Here is a 25,297-nt window from a genome sequence, read left to right on the forward strand (position 1 = left end):
GGTTAAAAACGTAACGCCTAACAGGAAAGCATTAATCTGTGAATCTATGATTCTATACAAAGCTGAAATGTTGTCATGGGAGAGTGGTGAAAGCAAGTTTGGCCAAACAAGTTGACAAATAGATTAAACTTTTTGAAAACATACACAGCACCATTTATGAGCTGCCGGACTTCCAATCTGGAAGTAATTTTAGTTCGTTGTCAAAAATCATTTTAATCTTCAGCTGTGCAGTTTACTCTGTATTTCTGACCTGCCAGACGCAGCACAAACTGAGCTTTCTGTCAAGGATCTTTTTAAGTCAGTTAGTTCACGTGTTGCTGCGAGCATTTTATTTATTGATCATTTCACTATTTGGAGGGGATGGTTAAGGTTTTACAAGGTAGTTTCACCTTTCTTTGAAAGTGACATATAATGTGCACATATAAACAACCCATTAAGTTTTATTATCACGTGAAAAAAAAGATTCCCTTCTCACCCACCGCGGGTGGTTCTTATCCTCTGAGCTCGGGTCCTCTACCAGAGGCCTGGGAGCTTGAGGGTCCTGCAGTATCTTGGCTGTGCCAAGGACTGCACATTTCTGGACTGAGATGTCTGATGTTGTTCCTGGGATCTGTTGTAGCCACTGCTCCAGTTTGGGGGTTACTGCCCCGAGGGCCCCGATGACCACAGGCACCACTGTGGTCCTCACCTTCCAGGCCCTCTCCAGTTCTTCCCTGAGGCCCTGGTATTTCTCCAGTTTCTCGTGCTCCTTTTTCCTGATGTTGCAATCACTTGGCATTGCTACATCTACCACAACGGCTTTCCTCTGTTGTTTATCCACTACGACAATGTCTGGTTGGTTCGCCCTTACCATTTTGTCTGTCTGGTGGTTCTCACACTCACTAGTCCTCTGCCTCCGTCCTTGCGGCTCGTGTACAGTCTCAGGGTGCTGGATTTGGGATGGAACCCTCCATGCATGGTTAGTAGCTTTCTGGTCTTAATATCTGTGGCTTTTATCTCCTTCTTTGGCCAGCTAATTATTCCAGCAGGGTATCTGATTACTGGCAGGGCATAGCTGTTTATCGCACGGATTTTGTTCTTGCCATTGAGCTGGCTTCTCAGGACTTGCCTTATTCGTTGGAGGTATTTAGCTGTGGCTCCTTTCCTTGTGACCTCATCGAGGTTACCATTTGCTTGTGGTATACCTAGGTACTTGTAGCTGTCCTCTATGTCTGCTATTGTTCCTTGTGGGAGTGAGACTCCTTCTGTGCGGATCACCTTCCCCCTCTTTGTGATCAGCCGACCACACTTCTCTAGTCCGAATGACATCCCAATGTCAGTGCTGTAGATCCTGGTGGTGTGGATCAGTGAGTCGATGTCTCGCTCACACTTGGCGTACAGCTTGATGTCATCCATGTAGAGGAGGTGACTGATGTTGGCCCCATTTTTGAGTCGGTATCCGTAGCCAGTCTTGTTGATAATTTGGCTGAGGGGGTTCAGGCCTATGCAGAACAGTAGCGGGGACAGAGCATCTCCTTGGTATATGCCACATTTGATGGACACTTGTGCAAGTGGTTTGCAGTTGGCTTCGAGGGTGGTTTTCCACAGCTTCATCGAGTTTGCAATGAAGGCTCTCAGAATCCTGTTGATGTTATACATCTCTAAGCATTCAATGATCCAAGTATGCGGCAATTGAGCCAGCAATTGTCCCCAAAAACATCAAGATTTCAAGAGAGATTGGTTCAACTTTTTTAATCTTTATGAGTAGCTATGCACTTTTTCCGATGCACTGACATTGTTTTGTCTTGCTGATAAGATCCTATTTTACCTTTTGAAGTCGGGACTGTTAACCTCTGAATAATACAAGTAATTTTGAAAGCCACCATACACCTATTGACAAAGTGAAGGCTGACAAAAAGAAGTTTCATGTCAGTATTACCACTGAAAGCGCTGAAAATTTGAGGCGCTTGTGTGCAAATGAGAGCTTCTACATTTAGATATTCAACAAAAATTCTTCTTCCAGTTTTACCTTAAATGATTATTGCATGCATGTCGAGTTAACCACCGTGTGGTTTCGTTGCAATCGCTGTGATCACAAGTTTGAGAGGTTGATGCATTCGTAAGAGAAGGATTTTTCAGCTCTGCATCACTGTAACTTATAACAACTGACCATTTATGAGTGCTCGGTCTGGTGGTTTGTCAAAGTGTGGGTGTATGCACGGCTCTGAGCTACTCGGTGACATTTGGGGCTTCTCTGTGAGCACGCTGTGCAAACACTCATCACTCAGTCCTCCTCAAAACCACTGGACAGACACCATGATCTCATCTATTCCCCTCAAGAAAATTAGCATCACACCAATGCTTAAATGTCACCTTGCACAAGATGGGAAGCAAGCAGTGATGAGAAGGGCTTCGCCTACGAGTAATATCAAGAATGTTTGTACCACCCCTACCCCCCCATGCTCACCTCACCCCCCTCTCACTTCACACTCCCGAGCAGCAGCCATCCCCTCACTGTCAGTTGAACAATCACCATCAGACTCTCCCACCAGACCCCATGCAATGGTGACTCACAGGGGTGTGTCTGAGCAGGATAGCGAAAGGTGACAAGCTTCTCTTCTGTGCACATCAGCGTAGTGCGACGGATTGTGCAAACGATGTAAAAGATATTTATCAAATACGTCTGTCATGCAAACACACCTTTGATCCACCTACAAAACAACTTAATTTTTATGAACAAAGGAGTTTCGTATTGTTGTTTGTTGAATGAATCAAAGTGTTACCGAACTAAACAAGATGTTCACTCAGACTGCGAAGTGATTAAAGTCTAGGTTAATATGAGTCGGCTTGCGTTACCGCACTGGCAGTATGTGAGCAGTTGACTTCACAGGAACCACTAACAAGATGACTGATCCGCGCTAAAGGCATCAATGGCAAACTGTTACTGTACAGCCACAGAGCCTTTTCACAGTAATCTGGGTGAGCAGGACTACCCGTCAGTGTTGTGGTTTGGAAGAAGTGAACCAGAGGCTGGGGCTTGACACTTCTTTGTAATTTGTAGGTGAAGGAAGTGTGAGTGCCGCCCACACCACCCACCGACTGTCAGGTGAGTTTCTGCTTGAGAACTTTGCCAAAGTTACCTATTAATTGATTTGTCTGAATATCTGATCCTTTTTAATCCCCTTGCATTGTGGAGAACTTAGATTTGCTTGTCATGCCTCTGTTAAGACATCAAAGAAAATGCATGCACCAGTGACAACAGCTGCCGCGCTGCATTACTCATCGCTCTACTTTAGGTTCAAAAGAAACTTTCCTCAGAGACTAGAATCGCAAAAGAACCCTTTGTTGATGGTTGTTTTTCTCCTATGCTCCTCAATTCATCAGATTAAGTGTAGCATCATCAGTCTGCTGAGCAGCGGCTTTACTCAAAGCTCCCCATGAATGATGGAGCTTCCCATTCTGCCTCTAAGTCCAAACCCAGGTACTATATGGAAAAATCACTTTTCAGCCAAGACTTGAACTCTTCGGCTTGAAGCAGAGACTGACCTCCAAACCGGAGGGAGCGGTTCACATTTTCTGTTGTAAAGATGTTAGAAGCTGCTCCATTCCCCAAAATAAGTAAGCAAAAAAATATTTATTTGCTATGGTGGGTGTAAATTTGAGTATCCTTATTAATAATGATAAATAACAGACTCAGAATTTAATTGTTCAATTAGTTGTCTATTTATGTACTTTGTTTGGAAACATAGCCAGTGTACAGAGTAAAACTGTTGAAATGATGAAAATCAGTTTGAAAGTGGGTTGCATTGTTAATAGCTTTTTCAATCAGCTTTATAGTCTATTGAGAAATGTTATCTTGCACCAGCATCTAATTAATTTTTTTTGTAGTTTTTCATCAGATTAGAAACATTTTCATTGTCTTGCATTATGTATGTTTAACAACCGATTTTTACCATACTAATACATTTTAATGTAAACTTGAAATATTAATTACAACAAAATTTTTGATTTTAAACATCATTAACTTATTATATCTGGAGCGTGAGCGTTACTACCGTGGTGTAGACTTTGTGGGCTGTTGCAAATGAACCGGCCTTTGGGGCTTAATCAAATCACTTGAAAGGTTCCTAGTAAATCTTACTTTACTTTTACTGAGATATCTCTTCTTAGATAATAAAATTACTTAGATTGGAAAGTACAGTGCAAACATTAACAATAAAATGTAACTAAATATTCCAAAGTTTGTTTGCATAGTGAAACATTTTAATGAAATTTTAACAAATATCTCATAAATTTACAAGCAAACAGTAGATACAACAGGCAAAGCTGTAGCCTTTTAAACATGAAATATGTAAAAAGCATTCAGTAAGAATAGACTGTAGTATGTTTGGGTTACATTGTTCTTTTGTCTTGTTTATTAGCCCTAGCCAATTGGCTGCATTGTGAGACATTATAATAGGAAATTTTAAGTTACCAGGACACATTGTATAAACTGAACAAGGTAAAGTTCCTTTAGCGTTTCTTGAACCGAACACCTTCATAACTTAGCAAATGAGAAAAAAATGTTTGTCGTTTTTGTAGTCTTTTTCTTTTCTGTCATTTAAAACAAGGTAACAGAATGATATTATCTCAAGTAGCTTTTCCTGACAAAGGAAGTGAGATACAATTTTGGCTTCACAGAACTGACACTGTGGCTTAAGGAGTCACTGAAACTCCATGCTGAAAACTGAGAAATTCTCTTATCTCAGGCTTGGTCATGATTTTAATCTCTAAAAAGTTTTACTACCAAATGTCTTCAACATAACACACACACGCACACACAAAAGAACAGAAATAGATGTGCTTGTGCAACCACTTGGGCCAAGTCCTTGCTATATATCTGTATAGCCGTGGCTAATTCCAGTTAAAATTGGATGTAAAAAAGCATGTTTTTTAATGTACTCTAGGTTTCTTTTTCCAAAGAAACCTAGAGTAGATTTGAAGTGGAAGAAGAGATGATTTTCCAGTACGAGTAAGCCTGAAGGTTTCCCCCTACCCCCACTTGTACAGTTGAAACCAAAGATTTACATACACTATACAAAAGGACATGCAGCTTTTTTTCTAACTGTGACATTAAGTCACATTATACCTTTCTCATGTTGTCAGCTAAGATTACCAAAAAATTTCATATTTTCTAAATGACAGAATAACAGAACTGACTTGATAAAAAAATAAAAATAAATAAAAACCATGTCTTATTCTTATTTCAAAGGTTAGAAATTTACATACACAAAGCTTTGTGTGCTTTTGATCAGTTTGGGAAAGCCCATGTGATGATGTCATGCCGTTTAAGACTTAATTCATAATATCTGAGTCAAATGGACTCAGATATTATGAATTCTTAATAATTTTTACATGCCTGGAGGCGCCGCATCTGCTCAAGTAAATATACAAATTTAAGCACCATGTAAATGCCCAAACATCTTGCCTAAGAACAACCAAGTTGATGTTTTGGAGTGGCCATCACCCAGAAAGAAAAGGTGGGTAAATAGAAAAGGTGAATGTGATTAAGCAGCATACACACCAGTTACATAAGAAATTAGCAGCAGTGGAGCAAAATGACAGCAAACTTTCTTTGAGAAGCTGCTGAAAGGATACCAAAAATATTTGACCCAAATTAATGTGGGCTTTTCAGGTTTGTTCTCATTATACAACAATTAGGTGTTTCTTTAATTTATAGATGCAAATATGGACTGAGGAATAATCACATCGCACAAAGCTAATATGATCTGAGGTATGTTCCTTCCACCCCCACAGTTTTGATGTTCACAACACAATTTGTTTTTTTTTTTTAGTTTTTCAGACATTTGTCAAGGCAGAAGTGACTGACACTTTCTACAAAGAGGTTAGGCCACAAATGATTGCCAAGGCACAGTGCGGTGTCCAAGTATAAGTACAGAAAGTTCAGTGGAAGGAAAAAGTGAGACTGAGAAAGGCATAATGTAATTGAGCCAAAATGGATAAAAATAAGCCCTTGGAATATATCACTTTGAATTAGTTTATATTATACACTTTTTTAAATTAAATTAATACAACAATTTATTTATTTCACAGAGATGCACCTGTGCTAATAAAAAAAAACCCAAAACACAACAATGACGCTTAAGGGGTCATTCACCTTTATTACACTTTATTGAACTCAACCAGTTTAAATTTGCCAGATTGTTTACAGTACAGTTACACAGGAACACTTTGCCAAATAAAGAAATCTGTTTCAAGAAGTCATGGAGCATGTCTTTGGTTAAAGGTCTTAATGAAAATGAAGAACAGCTCTTTCAGTAGTAGTAACAACATCCTAGTGAATAAATTTACATCGTTTCACCAGGTTTAGCAACAATTTAGTTGTGCTTAATGCCACCTCATGTCAATTAAGATTCACATTTCCTCAGCATCATCTGTTTTTTTTTTTTTGCATACATGCTTTTAATTACATGTGAATTGCATGACCCTCAATCCAACTGATTGTTACATAATAAATAAAAAATACAGAATAGTTACATCCAAAACACAGCATTGTAAAAGGCAATAATGCAGCAATTAAAACCTCAATAACATAGTTTATATTTTATCAGGGAATAAAGGGACGTACCAACGAAGAAGTCTAGAATCTGAATCAGGATGTTTAAATACAAATGTGACTTGAGTAACTAGAGTATACACCATGTTGAGTTTTGCTAAATGCTGGTAGGAAACCTTCGGTGGTTTGGGAAACACAGGCAAGCTTATTCTCATCTATGGTTTCAGTAGTATCATTACAAGATCGACTGACTTAAACTGTGAACATACAATGTTTTCATTCACTAACGGAGCTGTACACTTTATACACGGGGCTGTGACTTCTCTTATCCTGTCATAACACGACCACAACCCGCTTTTAAACCCACCCAACGAGACAAACAAAATTATGGCAAACCTCAATTTCATTTCTTCTTTTTTTTCCTGAAAACACGCACACACAAAAAAAGAAAAGCCCCTCCCCTCACTCAGTTTATTCGGGAGCTTTATGTAAAACTGCCAGCAGACATAAACAAATATGGCATTGTTTGTGCTAAAATATATAATTAAAGCCTGATAAACTCCACAGTGTGACCTTTTCTAATCAAGGTGACCAGTAATAAATTTTAGAGGGTAGAGGAAAACAAAATGACACACTAAGCCGTAAACAGTTCGTCAGAATTTCAAGGGGCAATCCCTTTTCTTGACTCGCCTATTTAGGGTAGCAGGTTGATCATAAATATGAAAACTAGAATGAGTCATTCAGTTGAAAGCCTTTCTACGAGGAGACCTACGTAAAGCTTCTACAGACTACTATAATCCAGTGTGATGAGTTTAAAGAGGTCAAATTGATGTATATTTATATATATATATATAGATATATATTCAAAAAAACATGAGTATGACTACCATGGCAGAGTGTCTTTGTCTAGACTCTAGATAATACTTCATATGGTGACCCAATACCATAGTTGTGCCCTTTTTTTTACACTTTACTGCTTTGTGCAGAATTTATTTAGAATAGTCCCTCTGCTCAAATGTGAAAATAAACAGGCTGCTACACAACGTGATGACAAGGGCACCAGGGAAATAGTCCTTAGTGTGTTGCCTACTGATGTTCACTACAAGGGGAGTGATGCATTAAAAGTAAAAGAGGGAGGAATCTCAACGTCTACCTCAAATACATTCAGAAAGTAGTTGCTGTGTCGTTGTCTTGTGCTGGTTTTTACAACAGTCCGTTTTCAATCAGCCATGTTAGGAAAATGTTTCTCCTTCTCATAACAGCACAATGTGTTTATTGTTTCTTTATTTTTTAAAACATATTTTTCCATTACACCGATGCAAATTAATCATAGAAATGTCTACAACTAGTAGCAGGTACTTTACGTTATGTACAGTGTCCGTCTGGAACATTTTGGACTCTTTGAAAGCAATGACAGGAACAACACAAATAAATACTGCAGCGTCATACACGAAACGTCATGCTTCCAGTAAAATAATAGACTTCTGAATATTCTGTAGTACAGACCTTTTTGAGAGCCGAATAATAAAACAAATAAACTGGCTAAATTATAGCTTGTGTGTATTTTGCCAAATGATTCCTGTTCGGAAGTCTAAATATTGAACAACCAGCACATACAGTGTTTCTGCATTAATTTGTGTTTTTTCTGTGTTTTTAAATTAAAGCCTGTTTGTCTCATACATTCGAGAACTCCACATCTTTTCCTACAGTTGTCTTACTAACTCGTGGAGGTAAGTTTTCAGCTAGGCTGCCATTCACGCTCATCTACACAGATAAATCTAACTGTGGTTCAGTCTCAACAAAGAAACTACTAATGAAAAATAAATACTAATAGTAAAGCATTATGCACCATTCAAAATTCACTTTCAGGGGAGGAGCAGTAGGTCAAGTCATGCCACAAGGATGAGATGAATGGTTTCTGCGATTATGAAATGGTGTAGCTCTGCTTACCCAAAAGGAATATTTGACTACAATAAGAAATATAGGACTGTATTACATCTCATTAATCACATTACAATGCGATTAACTGGCTATGGGGAAGGAACCTAGTACTTTATCGTCAATTAATTTAAATATGCAACACATCGTAAATCCATCACAGGAAGTGCATCTGGGACACCACTTTCAAGACGAGTGGGGAGACAGGTCGGAGGGGAGGAGGTCTGGAGGGACAAAATGTGGTCAGGCATGACTTGCTGGTAGCATCCATTGCTTCAGTTCATCTGCTCAAAGAACTTGTAGGTGGGGTTCTCGTAGCCGTGGTTTTGCATTTTGTTGAGCTGCCTTTCCTCCGGTGTCAACATAGGATCGACCTGCTGCGAAAAACACCAAGAGTTTGAGTTATAACATCGAAGAAAAATATGCAAATAAAGCTCATGCTATTGACTAGGATAAAAACAAGTCATAAAAGGGAAAATATCAGTGAAAAACAGATGGAGGAGATTGATAGATTTCTATATACAACAGTGGAAACATTCGGTAAAGCTGTGTAAAACACCTTAAAATAATTTGTCTTAAATCACAAAGAGAAATTTGTGATTTAAGACAAATTAAATCTTGTCTTAAATCTTTAGTACACAGTTAAGTCTTTGCAGCAGTTCTGTAACAGTAAGTTTTGGAGGTTTTATTTATTTTTTTACCTCCCTACAGCACACAGTAGTGTACAACCAATAGGATAATTGCCTAAAATGTAACAAGGTAAGTCATTTTAAATGTGATGAAGCCAAAGCCGATAACGTTAGCTATAGATCAACTAAGCAGCTCTTAGTGTGACCTTTTAGTCTTTTTATTCAGACAAAGGAGACAAAGGAGAACAATATACTGCAGGTAAGATGGTGACTTTTTATCTGCCTAATTAAAACATTAAAAACCATGACAACAGCTTTTTTTTTTTAACATTTATTCCTAAATTAAAGGTCTGGTTTGGGTCCTACCTCCACAATGCCATGGCTAATAGTGCCGTATGGCTTTCTGCGCACCAGAAGCAGGCTGATTACCATCACCATTGCAATGGCTACTGCCACCACCAGCAACCCAACCATGGCGCCACGGTTAAATGTCTCCAGGGCATCAGGTTGCTTTGGAAGGAAGCAATAGAAAACAGCATAGAGGTTTCAGTGCAGAATCAGATATATCATTGGTGTTGTAATTTATCACAAGAAAATACAATTTGTCACATATCATAATTATTTCAAAGGCCTCGAAAACATTTGCAACACAAGCTCTTACCAGTTCATCTCTTGCAATCTCATTGGGCTTGACTACCTGTTTCAGCTCAGCAGAGGTGTTAATCTGTAGAGACACAGAATATACATCAATAAAAACCATATAGGCGCATCTCAGTAAACCAAAGTATCATTAAAAGGTTCATTAGCCGATGTGATATATTTCAATAATTTTCATCCTTTAGGCTTAGAGCTGATTCAGTTTCTAAGAAAATTAGAATATTTTACAATAATAGAAAAATATGTGTGCGATGCTATTGTAACCCCCCTACAATGAACAATTAGAGTGAGTCACGTTTTTTTCTTTTCTTTCTTTACAGCTATACAAAGTCTCAATTTCTCACCTTGAGCATTAGCATTGTGGCTACTAAAAATATACTTCTACCGGAGGCATTAAGGCCAATTAGATTCCATCTAACTTGCCAAATACAAAAATCGAGCATATTGCGAGTGCAAACATAACATTCTACTATCATGTTGTCACACTTTTTAATTGGTCTTAAACAATAATAAAGATTGTAAGCTATAATCATCGAAATTCTCAAAAAAGTCTGGAATATATCCTTGTGTGAATGATATTTTTAACCTTATGCATTTAATTAGTGATGTTAACATTTTGATAACAGTCTTAGTGACTGAAAAGCCCCTACAAAAATATTTTCAAGGAAATGTTTTAGGTGGACATCTTCTCATATCAGCCATTTCTGTCTAATGAAATATAAGTGAACATAAAATACTTAGTATTTGTAGACAGACAGAACAAAGTGATCATCGGCTTACCTTTTCTTCATATTCATAAGTAGGACCTCTCTCAGATGTGGTATAATCGTATTCATCCTCTGTACACATGAGGAACAGATAAAAAAAGAAGCAGAAGCATAATAAGCTATGGGAAATGTTATGAGAAACAAATTGCTGTAATTGCTGTAAAGTGCACAATTCTGTGGTTAAATGATGCTGAACTGTAGCTCACCTTTCTTATTAGACGGTAAATCTAGGAGAAAACGACAGGAAGAGGGAAAAGAAGCATCATTAACAAGAGTAATGAGCGAGAAAGCAGGCCATCATTTTACACGTCCTCGCAAAATGAGGGAAGAGCTAAAGGATGTTAGCTATGTGGGCGCTTGCATGAGTAATGAGTGAGTACCAATGCGTGGAGGATAGGGGCGGTTCTGGAAGGCCCTCTCCTCCTCCTCTTCATCATCCTTCTCTTCCTCGCTCTCAGCAGGTACGAGCTCTTCAGTGGTCCGAGTCTCATAGAAGGAAGTGGTCATGAGTTCACTGATGTCTCCTCGCTCTGCCTTGACGAGCTCCTCTGAAGGGATGCACAAAAAGTACACATTACCAATGCTGATTTTCTGTTCTGTTGAAATAATGCATTTGAACAAACTCTTGAAATGATTTTTTAAACATGAACTCAATTCATTTATACGATGTCACAGTTTTAAATGCAAACTCAAATATACGAACATGTTCACACTGATGTCACGTTTCACCGTCATCGACAAACTCCAAGCAAACATCTTGTGGGCTATTTCACAATTCATCAGGGACGCTTTGTTAAAGTAAATTTTTTTAATTGATTTGTTTCCTGGCAGAAGCACAGTATACACTCCAGGTAGCTTCACGTTAGCTCGTTTATTCATCTTAAAACTCGCCATATGTCTGTGAGGGATCAGTAAGGTTGGAAAAATAAACATTGAGCTTTTAGCCATCTGACCTGAAGCTAAAAGGAAGTGGGATTGGGATGTTTCATTACAACCCAGGAAGAAAAACTGGCCCAGTGTGCCATAAATCATGAAGCTGCAGAAACAACAGTCCTGCTGTTCACCAGAAAGAAACCCTCAATGCCTTTAAGGTACTTAAAGGCCAGACGTAATGAAACAAAACAAATAACATTACATAAAAAAGATATATACACTTTCATACCGCTTATTTTTTATTTTTAAAGTTTTTCTGGCTTTAGTGGCTTTTACTTGACATTGGTCAGACAGGAAAGTGGTTTGTGATACGGGGAAAACAAGTCAACATGCCGGGACTCGGACCTGTGACGGCTGCGTTGAGGATTAAGGCCTCCGTTTATTTATTTTTTCATTTATAAACTGAAATAATCAGAGGAATGCTTCTCTGTAAAAACAAATGTGTACGGATCCATCCATCCATCCATCCATCCATCCATCCATCCATCCATCCATCCATCCATCCATCCATCCATCCATCCATCCATCATCCATCCATCCATCCATCCATCCATCCATCCATCCATCCATCCATCCATCCATCCATCCATCCATCCATCCATCCATCCATCCAGGTTGATTCTTTCTGCTCTCCAACAAAAATCAGGTAAACCACTGGAACAAAAGAGTCCATCCGAAGGCAACGTTCACAGTGACACTTTGGCAATGCACGGATGAATTATGAACAAAATTCAGTGAAAGTGAAAATGCAGATTCAGTTTTAACTGAACATCTATTATTGCACTACAGAGGTGAAGCCTGTCTGAGTGAACCAGGGATTTTTTGTTTTTTGTCTTGTTCAGTTTAGTAGCGTGACATTTGTTCAAATAAAAGAAGCGCTTGGTGGTCTGTCTGGGTGTAACTCTGTTGTGAACTATCAATACAGAAACTCCAGTAGGCTGGTTGTGTGGTCGAGCAGTCAGTTTACCACAGATCTGATGCAAACTTAGCAGTTTGCTCAGAGAAGGTGGAAGGGCTGCTTATGTTAGAGCTTTAAAAGCCTGTGCTGACAAGTGAGCTCAGTCTGTGTTAGAACTCATAATGAAGAAGATTTGTTTGGGGGGGCTTTTGGGTTTGGTGTGGATAGAAAAGGGGCAGCGACATTGTTCACTGTGACGTGAGGTTGCTGACCAACAAAAAGAGGCCAAAAGAAGCTCCTGCTCTCGTTGGCTTAAAATTTGCACCTGCTTACATTGGTTAAGTTATTTATCGTCTTTGGAAAATATTTACAGTGAGACAGAACAATGATTGAAATAATTAGAAAACAATGTCAGAAAAATGCTCAGAGGTCTTCACACTTAAAAACACACTTAAAAACACTGCAACTGAGCAGTTGCAGTGTGGATGACAGTGGATGAAATATATATATATATATATATATATACATCACGACAAACGTATGTAATTAAAAAAGTTGTCCTCAAAAAACTGACTAGACTATAAAACCGAACGGTTTAGAAAGAAGCCGTTTGTCTTACGTATGTCGCTGTGCAGTTCCTCAGCCAATGTTGGATCCTTGTAAAGCAGAGCAAGACTCTGATTCATCCTCTCCTCAATAACATGGAGATGTGTGTAAACCTGTAGAATAAAAAAAGCCCAAAAAAAACAACAAAAAAACTCATCAAAAACTAGAACCATTTGTCTCCACTTAGCTGCTTTTTAAGCCTGCAAAGATCCCACTTTAATGGAGTTGAGGCCGACAGATGTTCTGAAATTTTAAACTTCTCTCTAGCATGTAAGCTCTTCAGCACAAACTGTTCTCTGAGTTTCTCTGTCAGCAGAAAGACACGTTGCCTCCTAAAGCCTCCCACCTGGAATTTCATCTGCTCAGCTTTCTGCGGGTCGACAGCCACAATGTGCTGGTAGTGCCTCAGAGTGTGTTTGCGGTCCTTCTGCTCTGCAGCCATGTAGCGTTTCAGAGCCTGCAGCACGCGCTCAGGCTGGAAGTTAAGAGAGAAAGGAAGTGGTCAGTAAAACCCGGCACTGCGACATCCATTCTCTGCCAGAAATGTGAAATCTTAAACCCACTTAGGATTATTACTAGGGTGTGCATTGCATAAATCTCCATTTTCTGCCATGATATGCACTCCGGGATGGATTTACCTGAGGGGGATCAGCTTGCACAGCTGTCAGGTAGTTCTCCAGCGCCAGACGGCGGTTGTTGTTGAGAATAGCCTCGACTCTGGCGAGGTGAGTCTCCACCAGCCTCTGCCTCTCCCCAGCGACCTGTTCCTCCAACGTCTGCAGCACAGACTGGAAGTGCTGGAAAAGAGAACAAGAGGAAGCTGATAAACCGATGAACAGCTTGGGGAAATGTTCAGCCTTAAACTCAGACGAAAGTATAAAAATGTATACCTCATTCAGGGCCTGCCGCTCTGACTTTGGCAGGTTTTTGGACTGGTTGTCAGCCTCCGCCCACTCCTTCATTATCTGATCCATGGAACAACACAAATTCACATTATCTCTATAAAACGAACAAACTCAATCTGAATGTTCCAGCGAAACAGAGCACATGGTTTCCCCCAGTGCAAAGCTTATTAATTTCAGTTTTTTTTAATATTTGCATTTTTGTCCCGCTATAACATGAACCTAACCAGTTTTACTCCAGGACTGTCCTGTATTTCATTTTCTCAACAACCAGAGGAAACAATTCCCACACCATGTATGACTGTGAGAAGGTTGTCTTCAGGGTCATGTGAAGGATTCATTTTTCACCAGAAGCATATCTCTAAATAGTGTTTGGATGTAATGTAGGCCAAGGAGTTCAAGTTTGTTCAGGGGGTCTTTCATGTGTTTCCTGTGTCCCGAATGCAACTTGTGGCAAACTACAAACTCTGGTTTGCTTCTTGCCACACAGAAAGGCCAAATTTGTAGAACACACTGCTAGGAGTTGTGCGGTCAGCAGCATCCCCCTCATGAGTTATGGGTCTCTCGGCCTCTTGGCTACTTCTCCGATTAATGCTTAACTTGACAAAAATGTGCAGAGGGTAGAGAAACGTCTATGCAGAGAAATGCCAACAGACTCTCTTTTGTTAATTTAATGGAAAACAAGAGCAATCATCTATATCAAAACGAGCCCGACATGCAGCTTCCCCTCTCCCCACCCTGTAAAATTCACCTCATTAATGCGCTTCATCCTGCGCTCCTCCAGGTCCGTCTTGGCACGTAGGAAGTTGGCGTGCTCAGTGTCGTCCACAGGCTTCTCAAAGTAAACATCAACCCCGTCTGTGGGGCGAGTTGTGGTAACTGAATGGGAACAACAGGAAACTGATGGTTAATGGCAGCATAAGCAAGGCAACAATTACCCCAGGAATAAATGGATAGTCTAAGCACATTCATGAGACAGTCCATCATCTGAGCACCATCATTCTTTGGTGTCTGGACTTTAGCTCTGTAAAAATGCAGTTTACTGATGAGGAAAGCAATGAGATATGGTTTCTTCTAGCTCACTTTTTATGTGCAATTGAGAAGCTTTAGCTCTTTCTTTTTCTATAATAAGGCCGAAGCCAAGGGGTAACACAGACTGAGAGCTTTTGCTTTCACTCTTAGATCAAATTTGAATCTTAGCAAAAGAATAACTATTTATCGTCTTAAAATAATATAAAGCAATATAACAGTCCACCTTTGGGTATTTCACTCACTGCTTTCTGTGTAGCCCTTGCAGCCAGTATTATTTAATATTGATCTACTATCCTGAAATTGTTCTGATCGGATCTTTTATGTGCCGTGGTTAGCTTCTGTATTTACTGTGCACACACAAGCCTGAACTCTGCTGTGGCCTTGCTGTGGTTGTGAATGTATGTTATGCACCAGATTAAAGTGAAACACTTTCACATGAACATTTGTTGAGGTGAAAGGGGTTAGAAAATACTGATGGGAAGTTGAACTGGAAGGAAATCGAGCTCCAGTCTTACATGTAGCATGCAACCATGCATACATGCATTGTAGTATGTGGTGATATGTTTTGGATCTGTGACTGCAAAGATGAAGGATTCGGTAGGAGTGGCGTTGAGGGGCATTTTTCACAACTGCTGGTTATGTTACTGCGAGTGTTTCAAAAACGAATCACTTACAGCTGTCTCCCCTGGCCAGAGGGGCAGAGGTGGTGGGTTTGTGGCTTTTGTCGTTGTAAAATGAGTCCAAGTAGTCGGACGTCTGGTAAGGACCCAACTCAAAAGGGTATTCGTACTCCTCCCGGTCCTTCACAGCTGTTGTCTCTTCTTCTTCTTCTTCTTCCTCTTCTTCTGCCTCGTCCTCATTGATATCGTCTTCCTCTTCCTCCTCCTCGTCCTCTTCATCTATCACTTCGTCGTCCTCCTCCATGTCGACCTCGTCCAGATCCGTTTCCGGAGAGGGGCTCGGAGTGGGGACCGTCACCTTGGCGCTGTGGAAAACAGTTAGTTTTTAAGAAGGGAACTAATTTCTGAAATAGCAGCCTTCGCAGGGTTCCGCGGAGTCTTCTTACACTAAGTTGAGCTTTCTCGCTGTCTGAGACGCGAGCGTCTGAGGCACATCCTTTTCCTCTGTCTCTCCTTTTCCGTTTGAGCTGCTCCTGCCTGGGCAGCAGACATATTCGACGCCTCGGAAGTGGTCTCCACATGGCAGCAGCATCCCGTAGCTGTGGAGTTCGAGATTCTCTGCGGTGCATTCCTGACACAAGCAAAGGGGAATACAGAGGAGGGAGTCGAATTTAGGGTGTTTTATATATATATATATATATATATATATATATATATATATATATATATATATATATATACAGAGTCACATATACTCTCTCTCTCTCTCTCTGAGGTATTAAATAGAATCTATTTCTTGCAGAAGTATTTAAATTCCTTGCACTTTTTCACATAGAAGTACCTCAATGTATTTTAATGGGATTTGACAAGCCCACACAATTAACGCAAATAATTGTGAAGTGACAAAGAAAATGATTTTCACATTTTATTACACATACAATCTGAAAAGTGTGGCATGCATTTGTACGCATTCCCTTTTACTCCAATACCCTATGACTAAAACCTACTTTCTGCTGACCACAAAATATAGTATAATGCCTTTTCCAGCAGCCACATACAGCAGTAGACCAGTTGAGCAAACTTGCTGGACCTACATTATGTTGTTATGTGAGTGGGGCTGAACTTGGCTGGAGTTTCCGGGTAATGATACAGAGAAGATTTTTCAAACAGCTCGTTTTCCAGACCCTAAAAAAGATTGCCTCATTGCCACAAAATGGCAGGGTATTTCTTAAATTTTTTGTTTTTTGAATCAGCTGATACACACATTGAAGTATAATATGCAATTTGTGAATTTTACCCAAAAAGTTTGCATTGAAATACTCTTCTTCATGAGTGAAACAGAAGTTGTTTAAAGCTAATGCAATGATATATTGAGCTAAGTACAGCTGAATCGTGAAACAAAACCTGCAGGAGGCTGCAAAACACTTGAGATTCAGCTGGAGGTTCACCTTCCAGCCTTAACACACTCTCACAGCTTCAGTGGAATCATTTAGATCAAGGGATGCTCATGTGGAAGAAAGGCCCAGTCACAGTCAAGAACTAAATCAAATTGAAAATCCGTGGCAAGACCTGAAAATTGATGTTCACTGATGCTCTCTATTCATCCTAATTGAGCTTAAGTTTTTTTTTTCTAAACTGCCAAAAGTTTCAGTTTCTAGATGTGCAAGGTTGGTAGGGACAAACCCCAAAGAACTCAGAGCTTGAATCAAAGCCCAGGTATGGCTCAAGGGGGATGAGTACAAACACTTGCCACTCTTAAGATTTTTTTTTATCAGTAAAATATTTCGCAAACCATGTAAAGCAATTTAAAAATACTGAAGGTGTCTAAGAGGGAGAGTTAACTTTATGCTTCGCAGTACTGCTCACAGCTTGGAGTGTTGAAGGCTTTCGACCTGCATTGATTGGATGAGCTATTTTAAATCCGCCTAAAATGTAAAAAAAAAAAAAAGAAAAGAAATCGACCTCACTAGTTTTAAAACTTTCCACTTTAACCTCAATGGAAGTGGAAACATAACTTGTTCTCACCTCCTTGGCAATGTTGTGCCAGTAGACATAACTCTCGCAGATGTTCATCTGCTCCTGGTGGAGAAAACGACATCTGTCGGGCACCAGCAGGGCCTCGCTTACATATTCGCCTTCTGCAGCAAAAGAATGTGAACTAGAATTAAAGTGGGAGATTTAATGAAAGCTGGTTCTGATTAAAATTAATGTAAAAAGTTTTGCAGATGTTATGAAAGTAAGGCCACAAATGCAGGTTATTTTCCATTAATACAAAACATAAATGAATACGTATATTAATTATATAATTTAGGATTTCACATGCTGCTTAAGACATACAAAAAAGAAAACTGCACGGCCCCTTCAATGTAAATCAAAAGTGCAGCTGAGCAATCAGTTGTTTAACCATTGTTAGCCTATCTGGCCCCCTGGTGGCTTTTAGGAGAGAAGGTATCTGAAGCAGAACAATACATGCAACCTTGAATTCAATCTAATTTATAAAACTGCTCCAAAGACTATTAAAAAGCACAAGGTCTCAAACTGAGCAGTGTGGTACGTCATGTTGTTTTTGGTCAATGTACAAAATTACATGTGCTTTGTTTTACAATCTATAACACCAGGATTTCCAGAGTTTGGACTAATTCATCCAGAAGTATACACACATTCTTCACAACTACTGTTTGTGTGTGATATTATTGTCACAGCTTTGTTTTCCATGGAAAAACCCTGATCTAAATAAATAGATAAACAACCCTAACTGGTCTCTTGGGTTAGGGTGTACCTAACAACAAAAATCAATAAAATAAACTAAGGAAGCATCAAAAAAGTAAATAAATTAAAAAAAAATTGTTGTCAGGAATAATGGATTAAATCTGGAAACTCAAACAGTTCTTCATACTTAGTTATGTTTAGTCATCCATTAGGAAAACAATTAAATTAAATTTTTGTCAAATTTCTCGCTCCTCTGGGCACTGTGTGGTGCAGTGGTTAGATAAGGCTATTAGGGCAAAAAATAAATAAATAAATATATTATTCTTTCTTACCCAGACAGCGGTAGGGCAGGACGATCAAGGGGTGCGTCTGGCAATGGCCCAATCCTTTCTTGCACCAGGCCTGGATGGTTACGGGTCTTTTAGATTCCTCTATGTGTGAGATTGGAAGCGCTGGGTACATCTGGAGGTTACGGGTGCATGCAGAGACGCCAAAGACACAGAAACAGATTGGTAGGTGGACAGAACGAGGGGCGCGGGGGGACGGAGGGCAAGGAAACATTTCTAAAGTCAGGGATAAAAGATCACTTCTAGGATCAGAGGAGACGGACAAAACTGACAGGGGAAACAGTCATGCGGCAGATTGCATAAATATATGACAGCGCTTTGTGTTAAACGACATTAGAAACACATCTCTAGGAGTATATTAAAATAAATATTTCAGCACATTCAATTTTACATGTATTTTTGCTTAAATGTAGCTCAATGGTTTGAAACACAAGCTTACATTGTCGTTTAATAGCAGCAGGTATGTAAATAGCTCAGTCTAGATGTAGGCTTTAATGCTATCTGCTTGAATGCAAAAGGATAAAAGGAAAGCTTTGTGTAAAAGGCACTGCAGATGCATTATGTCTCAGATAATCCCATTAGAGGCCTTTCAGCTCTATGGATGCCATCTGTAGAGAACGTGTCTGTTTTGGCCCCCAGGTGGCGTCTGGGTCCCTTTTCTGGTTTGACTTGACATTCTTATAGGAGGATTGTTTCAGGAGCATGAGTGCCATTAAAAACACATGGGTAATGTAAAAAGGTAACAAGAAGAGGAGAGGAGGATGGTGGCATATTGGTGAAATATTGTAATATTTCAGCAGACCGCCATCTCTTTACTATATATAGTTAATATATAGATTTTAAGGGGGAGGTTTTAGACAAACCAAAAGAGGAAAAATGTAACCAGTTGTGTGATGTAATAAAAATGCTTAAAAATGCTTATTTAATCTTTCATGTTCAGATCCTCCTACCTCCTGACAGTAAGACAGGATTTCATTGGGCTCCTTGAAGCAGCCCTGGCGGCCCTGAGGGTCCGGCTCCCACTGCCCAGTCTGTAAGTTCATGTGCAGGAGCTGTCGGCCACAGAACATGGCAATCTGTGGCTCTGCCAGCTGGGGACCCGGCCCATTCACCTCGGTCATGGCAAGAGCCTGGAGAGCAGAGAGAAAGAGAAGAGTTAACACCAACACCGTGACGGACATTACGGAACATGAAGTTGGTTCAGGGCAGACAGTTCTGCCACTACCTGCAAATAGAAAAGCCTGAGCGCAAGGCTGAGAAGAGGTGGAAGATCGAAAAAGCAGGTTGGGATAATGTACAGGCGAATCGACTGTGGAGGCGTTAAAAAGAGTGCTGCAATTCTGCCATCTGAAAACCGACAAAAACTGGTCAGTGCATCCTCTGGGGAACCGCCAATCAAAAAAACATCTGTAATGTTTCCACTAAGTGAAAGAATCACACTAATCATCAGGGTGCACTGACAACAACACTAAATGTTAACTAGTTTTATGACCATGAAAATGAAATCTAGTTTCATCAACAATGGCTTAACAGCTTCTTTAATCTCTCTACATACATAAAAACAATTTTGTTGGCAAAAGAAAATGTGTTAATTGCATAAAATCTTTTTAGGCTCTAATCCAACTCTCCATCATTATAAGGTATCATCTCTTGATGATGGTGGCGCTGAGTGTTGTTATGAGAGTGTGCAGACTGCTCTGACAAAACGTATGTGTTATGCCCAGTTTTTTTCAAGTCTGGAGATTGGCTGTGTGGATGTGTTTACATAAAGCACAGTTAGAATCTCAAAAATCAGATCTTTTTCTGATCATCAAATGCAACACACTGAGAACTACCAGTTCTCAAAAGTGAAAAAAAGGCTAAAAGTTGGCAACTCTATCAGAGATGTGTTTAACATGAAGAAAAACTTTCAGAGATACATGAAGCCATTCAAAAAGAGACTATTTTAAATCATTTCTTGATGCATGTTTGCTGTACATTCAAACTGTGGGACAGAGCAGATGACAGAAAGGCTTAGTGAAGCACCGCAAAGTTCATCCTTTTGAGTCTTCAGCCTCTGTCAGTCATGGAACATGGTGGATTTGGAAATGTCAGTGGATTTTAGGAAATCTAACAGTTAAGGTAAATATCTATATTCTAAAGAAAATCCAAATGAAGAATGCATAACAGTGCTAATCAATGGTAAAAACAAATTAACAGTAAACCAGGAAGAAAAACAGAATTATAGAGAGGAGTTTAATTATTCTGATTTTTTTTTAGCTTGATTGGTCATGATCAGCAATTAGCAGGTCAGAAACTCAAAACTCATATCAGTTTCCAATCAGTAAATCGTGCAGGTGCACACCAAAGGCTGCTCCCATCCACCCCTTTGGCTTCATTTCCTTCTCTGGCCTTGTAGAAAGCTGGTATCGATCCTAGGAGATGTTGCCTTTGCCTGGGGAAGGGCTCAGGGGAGCCCACACAGAGGAACAAACACCGGCTAGGTCTGGGAGTCAGGTGTTAATACAAGCTCATTGACCGATGCACCACTTCACTACATTAACACACAGCGCAGAGACAGAGGGAGCCAGGGGAGGAATAAAGGAAGGGAGGGGCCCGGCGGCTCTATAAACACAACACACAAGGACTTACTCTTCGCTAACAGACAAAGGAGTTTCCATCGAGCCCTCAGGCATCATGACAATAAAACATGGTCCATGTTTCTTTTGATACAAAGAATACATGTCAACCAAAAACATTTGGGAACATCGGGGTGAGTTTCAGTGGTTACAGCAGCATTCATGTTGGAGAATAGGTTACATTGTTAACTGTCCAACCCTGAAATTTACCCCCACAAAAAAAAGGCATCCCGTTTCGCCCAGAGCCTGTGTTCGGCTCGTGTCCTTTTCATCTGTGCTGACAGACAGCCAGATAGACCCACTGACGACAGACAAGACGAGCGACGCAGAGCCAATTAGAAGCAAGCAGCCCGCGGGGAAGAAATCTGGGAGAAGAAATAGGGGAGAGTGACGTATGATCAAAGGAAAAGCCCTGCTTGGGCCGAACAGAGATAAAGTGTTTGAAGTCCTAATTAAAATTTATACGGGATAAAATAAATATTTAAAACTCTGCGAGTAAATGTACAATAAATACAATAAGCCCTCAGCAGTCTGTGCATTCTAATTAAACTAAAAGGAGGTTGTGTTTCTGCATGCCTTAGCAGATTTTTCCTTTTGTAAACTACGGATCTGCTTTTTTAAAACGACGCATCGTTTTAAAAAAGCACTTCAAGGATTTTGGGGTTCATGGTTGCATATTTCTTTTGTAACACTTACAAAGGCGGATGTTTGCAATGTTGTTGTTGATTTCTTTCTGTATTTTAACTCCTACCGGGGTTCCAAGTTGTACAGGCAAAGTTTACTTCCTCTGCTTTGAAAAATAAAAAGGACTTTTATCCCCTGCCTTTTCTTTTATGCTCCTGCTATTTTTAAGATATGCCATTTTCCTCCATTCTGCAGCTCCAGACTTCTGGCTTGTTTTATATTTCAGTAATTTATGACCTACAGTGTTCTCGAGTCATAATTGCTGCCAAAAGAAAAGCACACCATGGAAAAAAGCAAAAAAAAATAAAAAAAACAAACAAAAAAACAAAACAGCTCATAAAAACATGTGTAAGCAGAAAACCGTAAATGACATAAAATATGTAAATGACATATGGATGGTGATTAAAGTCGCCATCCAAAAAAAAAAAAGTTGCACATATAGCAGGAACAAAATAACTGAGCAAAAATATCCTGGTTTTACATTAGTGCAATGTAAAGAGAAGTCTACAATATGATTTTTATTTAAATATCAAAAGAAGCAATTGAGAAAATAATGTATTACATTATTTTTTACATTTCTGTTACACATTTCTGAACATTTCCTTACTTTTGTTTGGACTTTGACAAACAAAAATAATACAAATTCTAAATAAATTCTAAATTTAGCATTTGAAGCTTATGTTTACACGCCTCCATTCTCACCATGTTTTGCGAATGGGAATCTTTCCGTACATTTACATTTTTTATTTCTTTCAACCAGCTGACAGGCAGTGTCCAGCAACATCTGGGCATGAGTAGAACTGTTTTATTCAGTGATGTGTACATCCTGAGAAGAATACCTATCTAATGAAAATAATTTTAAGGTAGTATGGGAATTGTATTATTAGACATTTTTTAAAATCCTTCGTTTATTATGTGAATGGTGATCAGCTCATACTCGGTGTTTACATTCCAAAGATATCTGCATGCAGTAACTGAATGCATACAAAGCCACACAAATGAATTTATTGATTTAAATAACAGTAATAATAGAAAACATAAAATATATGTTGCCACTTACTTTTTCAACCCTTTGTTGTAGAAAAAAACTCTTGTTTACTCAAAGTAATGTTTTTGCACAACCTCTATTTTAAATTCAAGCTGTACTATCTTCATTTGTTAACATGATCACGTCGTTAAAATGGTTTCTCATTCATACTTCAAGTTTAACACCAATGGTTGCTCACCTGGACTACATTTGTCATCAGTTTCTCTGCCGACATGTCTAGCCTGGGATTTGCTCATCGCTGTTGCATTATACTGCATATTTGTTCAGTTTCTCGTCCTGTTTATTGGGGTACTCAGTCATATCCGTGTCTCCAGTGTGTTCTGCATCTTCGTCATTCGCACCAATTCTTGACAGATTGGGTTTGTTATTGGCTTGGTTGAATTGGATCTTCGGGCCACACGCTGAATTGAAACATGAGCACAGAGTGCTGTCTGCGTCTATCACGCATTACACAATTTTCAGTATTTCATGACCAGAGGAAGATTTTGCTTCATTTTTCTTGTGTAACACAATGTAATCAACATTCTTGTTCATTTGTGGATGACTCATTGCTTTGAGGAAATATATAAATATATATAAAGTAACACTTTTAGATGTTACTGCAGGTAATATATACTATCGTGCTCCCCATGTTATCATGCCACCTCTTAGCCATATAAATTTTGTTATCTTCTCCGTTGAATTTAATTTTGCATTCAGAAAGCACAACCATAATGTAGACCTTTTATCACCACACACCTCAAAATGCATTATTAAAATGACAGTTTTCAATTATTTAATTGTGCTGTTTTTCCTTTTTTTCATTTGAAGACATCGAGGAGCTAACTCCAGGTCCATGTATGGGACAGACAGACATGGGAAAACGCGACTGCAGCTGCTCAAAAGGTCGACCTGCTGAGCCCATTCCACCAGACATATCTCTGCATCAGAAAAGGTCAGTGCCACAAAGACAAATAAATAAAAAATAAATAAATGAACTTCCTGATATCTGAGAAGACAACATGGCAGCTCCAGCTCTCTCATTCTGCCAGCTCTCCACTACTGCACTTGCAGAAAATCAATGCTGAGCGACTGCAACTGTATCGCCACCTTTCTCCTGAATCAATAGCGGTCCATCAGGAGCACGAGATCCTGACCTCCAGTCCAGTCCTGTGAGGCTAGATTGGAGGTCCCAAGCCAGATTGGGAACGAGATTACAGCTCCCCATGTTGTGATCACCTCTGATAACACAGTATCTAATGAAAAATGCTTTAGCTCAGTGATGGCGATTTGGTGTCTGGGAACAGCTTATGTCTGTCTAAATCAGTGTTATTAACGTCATATAATTAAAAAACAAATACATTTCAAATAAGAAAAAAAGTCCAACTGTAAATGCAGAACACAAACTAGAAGCAAACAAAAAAAAAAAAAAAAACATGGGTCAGGATGCACAGGTCTGAATTTTGTGGAAAATGTCCGTCCTGTTTTTCTGAAGCTCTGACATGCCGATTTTAATTTCATTTCTAGGTTTTACATTTAAAATTTTTAAAAACTAAAATTATATAATGTTTTAAATGATGTAGATACACACAGTCACACTGAGACTGCACTAATCAATTCATTCAATTTAAATGATTTTTAAAAATATCTCTATGGACTGTAAAAAAAAAAAAAAACAATTGTGCTTTTTTACCTTGGGTACTTCTTCACTTCCCTATGTATTGCTTGAATTGGTGTCTATTTTTAAAATATTGTTTTCCTCACACATTAGTGATATAAAAGTTACTATAATAAAAAAAAGAAAAAATAAGAAAAGTATTTTTTTTATTTCAACTGTTGTCAGCTTCATGTGTGGTCATTAAATATTAATGTGAGGAGCAGACGCAGCCTCAAGCTGCTGTTTGACAGTGTTGACATCATAAAACAGCATTATTGCTCATATTTTTAAAGAAAGGGCAAAAATAACAAGAGAGTTCACATTTTAAACTCTCTATAACATCTGATATTAGCAATTAGTGCTTTATGTAATTAGTGCATTTAGGACAAATAAACTAATAAAGGTCAGAGGCTGAAGGATTAAATATGCAAAGCAAATCAACTTGCCTGAACTCACATCCTGAATGAACCAAGTACTTTTGATGTGTAAGAGAAATAACACTTTTCTTTTTTAAGTTGCTTCTTACACCTCTGTGCTTCAGGTGAGCTCAATCTAAAAACATAAATAATAATGAAAATAGTTTATGCCTTCTTCATTCAGAGTGCCGTAGAGTGTTGGTTCAGTAATCAGAAAATATTACATTTTTTATCTTTTGACAAACCAATAATTCTGGTTAATTATTTCTCTGAACATCTCTGACTAAAGGTCTTAATAACTTGTAAAAAACTAACCTTTCTC

At 39.0% G+C, this 25,297-nt stretch overlaps 2 protein-coding genes across 3 annotated transcripts in view; one reads left to right on the top strand and one right to left on the bottom strand.

Moving 5' to 3' along the window:
- LOC129371390 (G protein-activated inward rectifier potassium channel 4-like) overlaps positions 1 to 25,297 on the top strand; it is a 45,841-nt gene that overhangs the window by 19,009 nt on the left and 1,535 nt on the right. Inside the window, exon 4 of the mRNA XM_055047977.1 lies at positions 23,734 to 23,857. Within this exon, the coding sequence (XP_054903952.1) occupies positions 23,734 to 23,857 (124 nt within the window). The remainder of the gene's footprint in view (positions 1 to 23,733; positions 23,858 to 25,297) is intronic.
- aplp1 (amyloid beta (A4) precursor-like protein 1) overlaps positions 6,115 to 25,297 on the bottom strand; it is a 41,172-nt gene continuing 21,989 nt past the window's right edge. Inside the window, exons 2-17 of one of the 2 annotated variants that reach the window (XM_055047975.1) lie at positions 19,524 to 19,703; positions 18,559 to 18,688; positions 17,543 to 17,655; positions 15,964 to 16,148; positions 15,572 to 15,882; positions 14,617 to 14,744; positions 13,854 to 13,928; positions 13,602 to 13,760; positions 13,310 to 13,438; positions 12,977 to 13,076; positions 10,907 to 11,074; positions 10,733 to 10,753; positions 10,540 to 10,598; positions 9,764 to 9,826; positions 9,469 to 9,612; positions 6,115 to 8,847 (exon numbers count right to left, since the gene is read on the bottom strand). In XM_055047975.1, coding sequence (XP_054903950.1) covers positions 8,749 to 8,847; positions 9,469 to 9,612; positions 9,764 to 9,826; positions 10,540 to 10,598; positions 10,733 to 10,753; positions 10,907 to 11,074; positions 12,977 to 13,076; positions 13,310 to 13,438; positions 13,602 to 13,760; positions 13,854 to 13,928; positions 14,617 to 14,744; positions 15,572 to 15,882; positions 15,964 to 16,148; positions 17,543 to 17,655; positions 18,559 to 18,688; positions 19,524 to 19,703 — 2,064 coding nt within the window. In that variant the 3' untranslated portion in view covers positions 6,115 to 8,748. Of the gene's footprint in view, positions 8,851 to 9,468; positions 9,613 to 9,763; positions 9,827 to 10,539; positions 10,599 to 10,732; positions 10,754 to 10,906; positions 11,075 to 12,976; positions 13,077 to 13,309; positions 13,439 to 13,601; positions 13,761 to 13,853; positions 13,929 to 14,616; positions 14,745 to 15,571; positions 15,883 to 15,963; positions 16,149 to 17,542; positions 17,656 to 18,558; positions 18,689 to 19,523; positions 19,704 to 25,297 lie in introns of both variants that reach the window. The other variant, XM_055047974.1, reaches the window with a different exon arrangement.

The sequence above is a fragment of the Poeciliopsis prolifica genome, unplaced genomic scaffold (genome assembly GCF_027474105.1).
Source record: "Poeciliopsis prolifica strain line A6 unplaced genomic scaffold, Auburn_PproV2 SCAFFOLD026, whole genome shotgun sequence".
Classification (NCBI taxonomy): Eukaryota; Metazoa; Chordata; class Actinopteri; order Cyprinodontiformes; family Poeciliidae; genus Poeciliopsis; species Poeciliopsis prolifica.